This window comes from Sturnus vulgaris, chromosome Z (assembly GCF_052056855.1).
Source record: "Sturnus vulgaris isolate bStuVul1 chromosome Z, bStuVul1.hap1, whole genome shotgun sequence".
NCBI lineage: Eukaryota > Metazoa > Chordata > Aves > Passeriformes > Sturnidae > Sturnus > Sturnus vulgaris.
Genome location: NC_142283.1, coordinates 17,585,031 through 17,598,164, shown reverse-complemented (window position 1 = coordinate 17,598,164; position 13,134 = coordinate 17,585,031). Strand labels below are relative to the sequence as shown.

Below are 13,134 nucleotides of genomic sequence, written 5' to 3'. Positions count from 1 at the left end.
CCATGCTTCTTGCACGTATCCAACAGGTGTTTTATCTTTGTTATTAATTCTTTTCTTATGTTTACAATAGAGAAAGGCAGCTAGCTTTGGGAAAAACCCTGGCTAAGCCTGAGAAAGCTGCACTGGAAAAATTCTCACTAGAGGTTTTTCTGGGCTATGGCCACATCTATCTGTAATTAAAGAAAAGCTTAAAATCTCAGAGATTTGAGTAGAGGTAGAAAGCCCATAGGTGCAGTGGTGCCTGTTCTGCTTTTTCTTTTGAATGCGCTTTTACACCTGTTTATTTTGACCAGGCCTCAGTCTGATCCTTGCAGCAAGAGCATGTTGCTTTGAGGCCCACTGGTTCCTAGGTCTAATGATCTGGTGTGACTCCTGTGGTTTGTAAAATCAGCTGCAGTGCTCATGTCTGACCCTTGTTGTCAGACTGGAGCCAGCTGCCACATCAGACTCTCATAGCTTGAATTGAGGGCTTTCCAGGCTTTGGCCAGCTTCAGAAAACTCACTCCTGTCATAATCACTATGGTAGTTAGGATGCTTCAACACCAGGGCTGAAAGCAATGGCCTCTTGGTTCTGTAGTTCTGCTCAAAAGCAATGTGAGGCTCAAAGGTAATCCCTGGCTACATCAACTTCTTGGAGGGACCTCTGCACTGCCAGACCAGCAGCTAAAAGCAGCAGGGCTACAATGAGAGAGGGTCTCACAAAAAGAAAGCTGAATATGACAAGGATCAGAAGGGGGCAGTTTGTCTACCATGTGCTTTGCTCTTTGACCTTCAGGGATGCTTTTGGAAATGCTGTAGGATTTCCAGGAAAATTTTGTAAGGAGTTGTGTCCACTCCCAGCATATGCATCCAGGTCTGCAAGATATAATGGGGACAATTTTTTGGGGGGGAGTTGCTTTGAGATGCTGTGGGATACTGTCTCATCTGCACCTGTGGATGCATTTACCTTTCAGCCTCACAAGGGGCTCCGTTCAGCTTGCATTGCTTGAAGGATGGAATTTCACCTGGAACCTTCTGTGTCAGGCCAGTGTTGGCAGGTGGGATAGCTCTGGGAAGGCGGTTGTTCAATGACAGTTTTCCTACGTCAGTCTGTCTCTGATGTCCATCACTCAGGGCTAACTTACAGCTTCCTTCCTGCACGGCAGTCAGGGGTAGTTGTCATCGTATCGTACCTCTCTTCCGAACAGGACATTGGCATCCTCTGACCATGACCTGAAGCACTGGGGTAAAGGTTGCAACAGGGAGGTGGCGTGTGCCTGCCCTTATTGCATGTGCTACCAGAGTTATCCAGCTCACATTTCATCTCAGCTCAGTCTAGAGGTGGACAGATTCAGGACATGTCTTTTCCTTTCCTGGGGAAAGGCTCTCATTCCTGAAACTTTGCTTCCTCCAAGCCCATAGGCTTCCAAGATGCAGCATGGACTTAGAGAGCAAGTAAAAGCATTAGGGAAACCGGTTGCATTTCACATTTGTAATTGGGCACCTTGACATTCTTCAGAGTGGGATGGGAAACAGTGAAAAAACCCATGGTGAGAGGGACCAATTTTGTTTTTATTTCTGCCTCAACACGTGTTATACATGAGGGGATCATGACTGTAAGGGCTGTACATGTGCTGACAGCCCCATCCCGGGGAGGCTGTGCCTGGCAGCCGGGCAGGGCAGGGGAAGCTTCCACCACCGGCCTGCGAGTGACCCCACTCGAGGTGGGGCGGATGCCTGGCAAAAAATGCCTGGGAAATCGAGCTGTGGGAGGAGCCTCGACACATCAAAGCAAAGACCCGCCACACAAACGATGCCGTTTGGCTGTGCGTTTCTTGGAGGGCTCGGGGCTCGCCCGGAAGACCGGCTTGGCCCTGCTGTCCCCTCGCCTTTCCCTCCCTGCGCTCCTGCTCCCTGCCCGCTCCCGTCCTGCCGTGCCCGCCGCTTTCCCGAGGCAGCTCGTGCCCCGCATCCCGGCGCTCTGCAGTTTCCCGGGACGGAGCGGACACTGCCGCTCCCGGCCCGCAGCCGCCACCGGCGGCGAGTGACCCTCCCTGCCCGCAGCCCCGGCAGCAGGCACAGGGACAGACACAGGGACAGACAAGCAGGCACAGGGACAGACACAGGGACAGACACAGGGACAGACACAGACACAGACACACACACACACACACACACACACACACAGACTGCGGCCGCTGCCGCCGCTTGGAAATCGCTCCCGGCTGCTCCTGGGATCTGCACAGGCTGATTTATCCCTGCTCGCAGCTGCCGAGCTCCATCTGCTGAGCTGCTGCTAACCGGCCGTGCCGCGGCAGCGATCTGTCCCTGCCTTCTGCTTCTCTCTCCGTCTTCTCTTCTTCCCTCCCTGCTCTCTTTTCTATCCCTCTTCGCTAGGAACACTTACCCTTCTTAATCAATAAACAGTTCTCACATACAACATTGCTGCCTTTGTGTTTTATTTTCATCCGAGAAATCTGTCACTAAGAATCCTCCTCGACTCCCCTTTTACAGCAGGATGGGACACATGGGTTGAGGTAAAGACAATTTAACATGGAAAGTAAAAGTCACTCACAGAAACAAAGCAAGTCAAGGAATTCCATTCAGTGCTTCCCATAGGCAGGCAGGTGTTCATCTGCCTCCAGGAGAGCAGGGCCCCATTCTGTGTAAGGATGACTTGGGAAGACAAATGCCATGGCTCTGAACTTCCTCTCCTTGTTTCTTCTTCCTCCAGATTTATATGCTAAGCATGGCACCATAAGGTATGGGATTGGGATATCCCTTGGGTCACTTGGGGTCAGCTGTCTCAGCTGTGTCCCCTCACAGTTCCTTGTCCTTCCCTCAGCCTTCTCACTGGTGGGGTAGATGAGGAGCAGCAAAGGCCTTGCCTCTGTACCAGCACTTCTCAGCAGTAACAAAAACATTCTTGTGTTATCAACCCTGTATTCATAGTAAATCCAAAACCTATCCCTGTACCTGCCACTGTGAAGAAAGTAAATGCCACCCAAGCCAAAACCAGCACACGAACCATCCTCTTCTCCTCATTCTTAGATGCCTGCAATAGATTATGACAAAGTCTTGCACATAACCTGAAGCCTTTTTACAGGGGTGTGTCACCTGGTCTGAAGTGCTGTCTGACTCTGGTGCCTCTGTATGGATATGCCTCTAGTTCAAAGTGGACTGCAAATCTATGCCTGCTGGCCTCCTCCCGACACAGCACCCACCACAGCACAGGCAGTAGTCGGGGAGGAGCTGATGCTGCATTACCCAGGGTCTGGCATAAAAGGTGGCTGGTGCCCAAAGGAATATCTGAGGGATTAGTTTTGGATTATGGGATGCTCAGCCAGAGCTTAATTTTCTCTTTACCCTGTGCCAGACAGAGAATCCCTGTGGGGAGCAGACAATGGAACCACTGTTTGTACCTGGGCCTAGGTTGTGGGCATACTAAATTGCCTTTTTCAAGATGTCCTCCTTACTCTGTGCAACAGACACAGAGACCAGTGGAGATGCAGCTACCCTCCTACTCTTCCTCAGCTTTCCCACTCTCTTGTGTCAGTTTTCTTCATCACCCTGTCCTCTTCTCCTTCCTCCTTAGTGTCTGTGTGACATATGGCTTTAACAGAATATCATTAACCTGCTGTGCATTCTTAACAACCTGCCACTTTCTATTTTTACAGTCGCTGAAGAACAGGGACCTCAGACCAAGCTGAGGGGCTGACCTGCTGTTCTGTACTGATTTTGGCTGCTGTATCCTTGCACAAGTTTTGTTCTGCTGGTGCTTCAGAGATGGCTTAGACTCCACGTTGTGTCTCTTCAGACTGTCAGCCCATTATGAATTTGTACAATATGACATCTATAAGGGTAGAAGTAAACTTGCACTTTCAATTTTCAGATATGCATACGCAAACGAGGATGCCTTTGAAGCTTGAAGAAGTGAACTGGGGTTTGCTCTCTTTCTATATTTCAAATTCTCTTCTTACCCCACCCTCATCTATTTTTTTCCTGCTTTCACAAGTGCTGCAAGAAATGAGCTAACTTGCCTTTAAAACACAGTAAATATGATGTGGCACAGGACAAGTGTGCTTGTGCTCTCCTTCCACTACACTGTAACTTCAACTTGTTTACATGGCTTTTAAAGCAAGAGTATGATAATGGTTTTTATCATATAAAAAATAAGGACTCTCCATTTTTGTCTCACTCAGTCTAGATTGCATTTTCCTTATTTAGTGGCGGGATAAGTAAATATTCACTGCATTTATTTCATGCGGTTGCTTTCTGCTTAATGATTATATTATTTCTTTTTGTAGTACTATGCCATGTAAATTTGGATGGAGGGAGTGTAGATTTTTACATTGCAGGCTGATTGCAAACCTTCTCAGTCTTTAGCAGCTGTTTTGCTGGCAATCAGTTCAATCATGTGGCCATGGTAAAGGAAAGTACATGTCATTATATTTGTAAACTGTCTTTTTATGAATACCAAGTAAGTCATTTTACCTCAGAATTTAAAAAAAAAAAAATCTTAAAACTGTGGAATGAATCCAGCTGGACACCTAACTTTCCAAACTCCAAGAATGCTAGAATTAAATAAATTAAATTAAAAGTCAAACCTTTAAACCTTCTCAAATCACTAAGTTTAAAGATAATTTTTAAAGATGTTCAAAGGCTTCTCAAATATCTAAAGCTCAATGCATGTAGATTGTACCTTTGTGACTGAAAACCCTTGGGGTTTTGCAGCAGTTTTTAACTTTTAAACTCTGAAACAGAGGAACATAAGACATAGTACCCGATTTCGACATTTTATATATTCTCTAGTGAAAGTTGCTTATATAACTTAAATGTGCAGTTCATGCCTTGCAGCATCACCCTGACTGTGAGAACTTGCCACAGTTACAGAGCATGCCCCCAAAACAAGGTTATTCCATATTGGCTGTTTATATATCTAACGTATGTTTAATAAAAAATAAAAAATAAAAAAGAAGAAAATTAATTAAATGGACAAGTGGCTGCTTACCTGGGAATACTCTGTGCTTCCAGAGAGCTGCAGTTTGAGTGGGACCTCATCATTTGCTGTAATTTATTTCTTTCATGACCTGACCATTTGTAGGCAAGTACAAAAAGGGTTTATTTTTTTTCTCTCTCCATCTGCAACATAATGATGTAGCATACAACAAAAGCAGTATTTCCACTGCATACAAACAGCAGAGCAGGGAGACCCAGAAGCCTTTCTGCGTGCAGGGCTCAGCTGTCATGGAAGCAAGACAAGATGTGAATTACATTTGTTATTCTCTCCCTTATGGTCTCTACTCGACCTGGCTCATCCTCTTTATAAGAAGCTGCTGTTAGAGTAGGATGTCACTTCAGTCCCTGTTTACAAGTGTTGGCTGTTTTTTTCTGAGACATAAGGACAGATAATTTGGGGGTAACTGGCTAAGGCTTCTAGAAAAAACATTGTGCCCTTTCTATTTCTGTACAAATATCCGGGTAAATTTTTCAGTGCAGGATTATGCTGTTGTCTCACACCAGTTCCTGCAGTCCTGGGTTGAAATGCTTTATTCTAACTTCATTCCACCAGGGAAAGCGTGGGTTGTCTTAGTAGTGTTCACACCTGCCATGCACCTCTTTTTCCAAGGTTCCCTTTTTCTACACTCAGTGCTGTGTGCTCTGAATACATTGCAGTGAAGGAGCAGAAGCTGCCCAGGATCTGTTTCAACACCTTTGTAAGTCCTGAAATGCCTACCAAAGGGTTTTACAGGGATTCTTGTATGTACTGTCCTGCTAGAATCCTTCTCTGAGGAGGATGGAGTCACTGCTGGTTTTATTGCCTCTCTTTTGAGGCATTAAGTTTAGTCATTGTATGGACAGGCTGGAAGCTTAGATGTTATGACCTAAGAGGACAATATGTATGAAATCCTTGGAATGTTAAAAGTTCTGTATATATGGTTTTACCTAATAGTGATTGTGGAAGGTTTCCAATGCTATCCTTGTCCATCTGTGAAACCATGTGATGTAATTTCTTCCCTTAATCAGGATTGTTGGTTTTGCTTTTTCCTGCTCTCCTTCCTGCTTTTGTACATGGCTGCTGCCCCCAATGCAGCTTGCCTCTGCTTTATACAACCTCTGCTGTATTACAGTTCAAAACTGCATTTAGGCTTGTGCAGAGCCAAAAGCAAAGCACATCTTGGCCACAGAGCAGTGTTGCCACATGGATAGTCTTTGACATAGCAACCTTGGTTTCTCCCTTTGCTTAACAGCTTCTGTTTCAGGCCCTTTTGGCCCAGTTTTCACATAGCTTTAGAACTCATTGCTTGCTTTAGTTTGTGTCTACAATATGGCTCACTCTTTTTCGTGATTTCCACTTGACTTTTTGAGTTTAGCTTGAGTTTAGCTTGCATCGTTGCCATTAGCCAACCAAAGGGCTGAGTATGTTTAAGGTGTCAGGTTGCTAATGTGGGCACTGTTTGGCTAGTGGATGTGCATCCCTGCAGAAACATGAGGAATGATGGGAGGATGTACAGCTGGACTGTAGAGCCAAGGCATTTCAGAACTTGAAGGCTTTGAATAGGAGACCCTGTGCCAGGGAATATTAAATATTACTCTGTGTTCAGAAATAAAAGTCTGCAGATCATGCTGAATTTCTTTCTATCTTCCCTTCCAACTGTTACCCAGAGAACTCCTCAAGAAGAGGATACAATTCTGCAACTATTCAGTCCCTTGGTAAATGACTGCATGGTGTGCATACTTGGCCTTTTTGATTATGATGCTGGTTCATACTGTATATGTCCTTTCATGTCCAGGAGACTGAGTCTGAGTTTTTGCTTAGACAATAATTATGTATTTTCTTTTAAAACAAATCATATTTTATTTTATTTTCCCTTAGAACATGATTATTTTACAAAGTAAAATAGCTCACTAGATGGTGAGAACCGCTTAAGGAAGTGGTTGTGGAAGTTAACCTTTGCTTTCTGAGTTTCTGACTCAACTCCCATTCACATATTAGTGAGCAATGTTGCCATCCAACAGCTGCCTGCAGCTCATATCAAGATGACATGGCTGCTTAAGACTAGTCCTTGAGACTACAGGGAACTAAAGGAAAGAAAAAAAAAGAGAAAGACCCTCTAATCTCTACTGCAAGTTGGGGCCTAGTGGGCATGCTTTGGCTAAGAGCCAAGAACAGACACAGGAGATGCACACAGAGCATCTGCTTGGAAAACCTCCTTATCTCAGTGAGTAAACTCAGCCGCTCCTTCACAGGTCAGGATGTGACTCATGCTCCAAGGTGCTTTGCAGCAGGGATGACCTGACTAGCCAAATGGTAATCATAAAATGTGGGAGGTACTAGGCGCTCTCTGTTAGCTGAGAGGTTGCAGAAGATAGCAAATTTTTGCCAAAAGCCAGCACCAGTAAGCTGCCGACAGATGCGTCTCCTGACTCCAAATGCCCCATCTGCCTGGATAGATTTGACAATGTTGCGTATCTAGATCGCTGCTTGCACAGGTTCTGCTTCCGCTGTGTCCAAGAATGGTCAAAAAACAAAGCAGAATGCCCGCTCTGCAAGCAGCCCTTTTTCTCCATTTTCCATACGATCCGTGCTGAAGATGACTTTAAGGAGTACATTCTCAGCCCTTTAGAAACCAGCTCTTTTGCCAGCCCTGATGGCCGGAGATTTCGTTATCGCACCACCTTAACCAGGGAACGCCGCTCGCGCAGCTCCCCTTCCCGAAGGATGCTGTCTCCTCCAGATAACGGGATGTTGTTTGAAGGGTTGTCAAGCGAGCCAACGCGACAGCGGCACAGAGAGATTCAGCAGATGATCAGGAGGCTGGCCTCGAGGAGAAAGGCGAGCGCAGAGGGCAGATCTCTGCGACAGATCCAGGAGGAGGACATGATCAACTTCCGCAGGGCTCTGTACCGCACTGGCGTGCGCATCCGCAGCATTCAGGACGGCGGCCGGTACCGAGAGATTTCGGCAGAGTTCTTCCGCCGCAACCCTGCTTGCCTTCACCGCCTGGTTCCTTGGTTGAAGCGAGAGCTGACAGTCCTGTTTGGTGCCCACGGGTCTTTGATCAATATTGTGCAGCACATCATCATGAGTAACGTGACCAGATACGATCTGGAAAGTCAGGCCTTTGCTGATGATATAAAGCCATTTTTGCTGAATCGGACAGAGCACTTCCTGCATGAATTCATCAGTTTTGCTCGTTGTCCTTTTAACTTAGAAGCGTATGATCAGCATGCCAATTATGACTGTCCTGCACCATCGTATGAGGAAGGAAGCCACTCAGACTCATCGATTATTACAATATCTCCAGACGTGGCGTACCCACAAGGGCCGGATAATAGCTTGTCTGTGCCTGGTCTTGGTCAGGCCCCCTGGGACGATGAAACTCCAGGACCTTCCTATTCCATTTCAGAAGAGGTCCGTGCAAGCATAGCTTCTCCTCTGGAGTCATCAGAAAGCTCTGATGAGGACTCTGCTACGGGGAGTCAAAGAGCCAAGCTGCAAACTGAGTTACAGGCTAATGCTGACTCAAACGACAGTGGCTCTTCGTCAGACAATTGTGTCATTGTTGGGTATGTGAAGCCCTTGGCTGAGAGGACACCAGAAGTGGTTGAGCTGTCCTCTGACTCGGAGGATTCCATCAAGGAAGAGAAAGGGGAAGATGTCAAGAAACAGCAACCCGTCCAGTGTCACAGCTGGAGTGACAGTGAACCAAGCAGGAGCTTCTCGCCACATTCCCCAACATATAGGGAGGATGTAGGAGCTTGCAGAAGACAGATAGTGTCATGAAAAGACCATGAGAGCTTTTCTCCAGAGCTTGTCTTTACAGCTTGCCTGTCATCAGTATATCGCCGATTTCATACCTTGATTTCAACTTACTGAAAAGTTACATACGCCTGCCAGGAGATAATAAGATTGGAATGACTGGGCTGGGCAACATAGGAAAAATATTCAGAAATGCCTGAATTCCAGGAAACAAAAAGTCTTCTGTGAAAATGTCTTTTCAATCAGTTGTAATTACAGCTGTCCACTGAAAACCTCAGGCCCGGGATGAGACATTAGATTAATGCCATCAGGTGTGCTGGACTTCACAGCCAGACTGATTTAATGAGTTGCCTCAAAAGGTGTTATAACGGATGTGAGTTAATCTTCTCACTGCGTGACTGGATCTCATTGTTCAAAATCAAGTTGCCTAGTCTGGCAGACAGTGCAGCCTGGAACATCAGCTCAGCAAGCAAGGCTAAGCCATTGGAAAGCATCTTTTCTAAAGGCAGAAGTGTGGTTCTACCTGCTGCTTAGATATTATTTTATTAATTCTTTAATTCATGAGGATGTTAGGGGATGCTGCCCAGTGTTCAGGACAAACAAAATCAAAGTTTGTTACAGTATTGATCTTCTCTGGGTGAAAAAACAGAGCAGAAAATCCTACCTCACATCGAGTTTGCCTATTTCTTCACTACTGTGTCCTCACATATTTTATTTAGGTACACACTTCATATGCCAGCTTTCCCTTATGAATGGTTAATGGGAAATGCAGTTCTCTCCCAGATAAACATTCCTGACATTTCCTTCTTATGTTAGCTCTGTCCTGAGGAAAAGCCAACATGGAACTTCTTGTGTGCACTGGAGGATTTGGAAGTGGAGTGATCCTGAATCAGTGTTGGGAAAGAGAGCTATGGAATGATACTTAAAAGCTAACAATATGCCTTTCTGTTCAACTTACAGTCCTACTGTAGCATCAGAAGACCCTGATGAAAGGGGGGAGAAAAGCAAGGGTGTTGATTTCTGCACTGCCAGATGAGCCTCTCTCCAAGAAATGGAACATATTTGATAATATACACATTTGTAGATATTGAAGTGTGTTGGATTATGTTGGGCTTTGCTAGTTGTAAAAAAATACCTTCGTGATCCTTTGTTATCTTGTTCTCACTGTAATTTGAAACTTTTTCACTGAAGCTCACATGATAATTTTGAAGCATTTAGACAGATTTGTTTCAAGTTGCTATTTTCAATGTCAGTAGGAGGATATAAAGTTTGTGAGTGATGCATAACTCTTAGGGTCAGGCACCAGAAACAAGTCAAGAAGGCAAGCTGTAGAGATAACTTCCTGGTTATACTTCACATGGTTTTCTGAAAATCAAAGGCATAATACATGAACGGTAAAAATGTCTCTACTCTCACTACATGAATAGGCTAATTCCCTGTTGTTCTCTTTCTCTTCATTCTGTTTAATAAAAGCCATCTTTTAAGGTTGATTAGATTAGTTTTGCACATTTTGGAAGCCATGGAAAGAGAAGAGCAGCAGATGAGGTGCTCAGGAGAGCCTCAATGGCTTTGAGGATGCATCATCCCTGTGGCGTGTCTCTGCCATTTGCCCCTTATGAAAAATTCATTAGTTCAGGTAACTTTTTTGATAAAACTTTGGTAAAACTTTTTAGCTTCAGAAGACAAAACCTCTGCACTGAGTCTATTCAAGAAGTCCATGATCTTTGCCTGACACAAACGGATTTTGTATGTGGCAAAAGGCTGTGACAAAAGTACTTTCAGGGAGAAAAATACAGATAATGTCCCAAATTTAGGCAGCAGTTACATCTATTTTCCCACCTTAAACTGCTTAAGCTGGAGTCACTTGATGTATTTTGGACTTAATGTTGCACTAGTGTAGCAAAACCCCTTGCAGCTCTTACCTTTAGATACTTGTACTCTCATGCAGGCAATAAGTGAATTGGTGATTTATGCCTGATTCACGTTTTTAAGGAACTCAGAAGATATTTGAGAACAGAGCACTGAGTAAAAATTCATTGGGCCAGACTGATCTGGCTCATGGATGAAAAACAAGACACTGATTTTTCAGCGAAAAACTAGATGGCCTATGATGAAAACCTAGTTGGCCAATTTAAGCTAGATATCTTGTTCTTGGATGGCTGTAAAGACACAATGTCTGTCTAGGTTCTCATATGTTGACCTAATCACCTTCATGCTAGAGTAATTCAACTTATCCATGCAGGCATGAGAAGAGAATGAACATTAAAATAATTACAGGTTTTTAAATATGGAATGTAAAATAGGTGTTATCTCTTGGCTTTTAATTGTGTTTTAGTTCTTTATGCTGTTTGAAAGCTTCATTCAAGGCTTTTAATAGCATTAAAATACCATTTTTACACTGTAGAGCAAGAGTCTTTTGGCTCTGTCTTTCTTAACTAGCAGTTCAAAACTTTTACTTTACTATTCTCAAAGAAACATTGTGTGAACTTAGCAAAATCCTGACTTTAATTTCAGTTTTTAATTTTCAACTTGTGGCAATTTGTGCTTAAACTTATTATAAATGTAACAAAGTAAGGAACAGGCGTTTTTCTACTTTTTTTTCAGAGGTGTGATTTTGCGTCTGCTGAGATGATTCTGTCAGGAAAGAGAGTCAAACTTTAGTTTGGTGGACAGCCTTGTTTTCTAAAGGGCAAATGGTTTCAGAAGTCTCTGCTTTGCATTTTGCCCCCTGAGAGGGATGGGGGTGTGTTCCTGATTTGACAGTTCTCGTCATTCACATGCATACCATCAACTTTATTTTTTTTCTTCATTTGGACTTTTCGCACAACAGAACCCTGAAAGAAGCATTTACTTTAGTGAAAAATATGACTGTGAAAACGTAAATTATCAGCAGGCTGCAGGCACAGCTTCCTGTCTTCTAAAACTAATAGTAACTCAGTTCTATGTGGCAACTGACATTGCCCACTTAATTCAGCACAGAAGTTTTATACAGATGTCTAATGTATCACTGGCAGTTTCATTATCTAACTTAAACAGGAAAAACCAAGCTATGCTTGACCCCGAGGAAGCAATGAAAGAACATATACTTATTAATAAGAATTGTACTAAGCTATTTTTACAATCGGTTCCAAAACTAGAAGTATGTACTCTTCAAATGAGCTCTTTTCCCAGAAGCTGTTTGGAATTGTGGCTGAAAAAGATAAATTGGCCAACAACAGGCTGAAGCATGAGCAAAGTAGTTTTGAGATGTAGTTATGTTCCTTTCTTCCTCATGGGTAAAGGCCTCCTAATTAAGAAAAATTGATAGTGGCATTGACTTACTCATAGACCATCCGTGGGTGAATCTTGCACAGAAAACACAGCCAGTTTATTCTAGTCTACTGATATCTGTCTTAAGAAAACATTGTTTTCTGATCTTTTAATATTTCAAGAAATTGTAAATTATCTTTACTACCCATTCAAATGTAAAGTTAGTGATTTGAGATACAACCACTTTATAAAGCATATTGAATTATATATTTGCACACAAACTTTGTCCTAATACATATTAAAATGTCCCATTATATCTGGAATAGTAATGGAAGTTGTTTCTGAGTTTCTAGGTCAGTCCTGCTATTTATTTTAAAATACTTCTTTTTATCCAAAACTAAAATTCCCTATGCAAGTTTGGTTTGCTGTTGTTGTTTGGTTTTGCACTGGACTTTTTTTTTTGATGGAAGCCAAAATTAGTAGACTATTCAGAAAGAAACAAGCTGTCAGGAAAAATATAAATCAATAATACAGGAGTGGCCGATGTCCCCGTGTGGTCACTTGTACTGGCAGACCAAGAGGGATGGAAAAATACCGCCCTCTTCTGACTTGCTTAATCTTGAGGACGGCATTTTGCCATTGCCTGTCCAGTGGAAATGTCTCCCTTCCTATCCAACCCTTCAGACCAGGGTGGTCCAGTGTCCACCTTGCTCAGATTTTTAAATTTCAGTCTCATTGCTTTTAATCTGGGACATCGCACTGTGACACCACTGGTTTTATTTTCTGTTAATCTCCGAAGTTCTCCACTGTCATCCATTTACAGCCCATCCATTTGTGCCTGTGTTTGTCTGTGCCTGTGTCTGTCCCTGTCCCTGTGCCTGCTGCCGGGGCTGCGGGCAGGGAGGGTCACTCGCCGCCGGTGGCGGCTGCGGGCCGGGAGCGGCAGTGTCCGCTCCGTCCCGGGAAACTGCAGAGCGCCGGGATGCGGGGCACGAGCTGCCTCGGGAAAGCGGCGGGCACGGCAGGACGGGAGCGGGCAGGGAGCAGGAGCGCAGGGAGGGAAAGGCGAGGGGACAGCAGGGCCAAGCCGGTCTTCCGGGCGAGCCCCGAGCCCTCCAAGAAACGCACAGCCAAACGGCATC

The 13,134-nt window shown here is 44.3% G+C and overlaps 1 protein-coding gene across 1 annotated transcript; it reads left to right on the top strand.

The window, feature by feature from the left end:
- Positions 1-4,402: 4,402 nt before the first annotated feature.
- On the top strand, positions 4,403-12,879 carry LOC148219714 (E3 ubiquitin-protein ligase Topors-like). Its single transcript, XM_088156299.1, has 3 exons — positions 4,403-4,459; positions 4,837-4,923; positions 7,340-12,879. Exons 1-3 carry the CDS (start codon positions 4,403-4,405, stop codon positions 8,765-8,767), a joined length of 1,572 nt encoding a protein of 523 aa, XP_088012425.1. The 3' UTR covers positions 8,768-12,879.
- Positions 12,880-13,134: the final 255 nt, after the last annotated feature.

Bases quoted from the DNA above. Each gene is read 5' to 3' on its own strand.
- LOC148219714 (XM_088156299.1), top strand. From the start codon at position 4,403: ATGGTAAAGGAAAGTACATGTCATTATATTTGTAAACTGTCTTTTTAT. The intron at 4,460-4,836 runs GTAAGTCATTTT...CATGCCTTGCAG, and splicing joins TGTCTTTTTATGAATACCAA to CATCACCCTGACTGTGAGAA. The intron at 4,924-7,339 runs GTATGTTTAATA...GTTAGCTGAGAG, and splicing joins TGGCTGTTTATATATCTAAC to GTTGCAGAAGATAGCAAATT.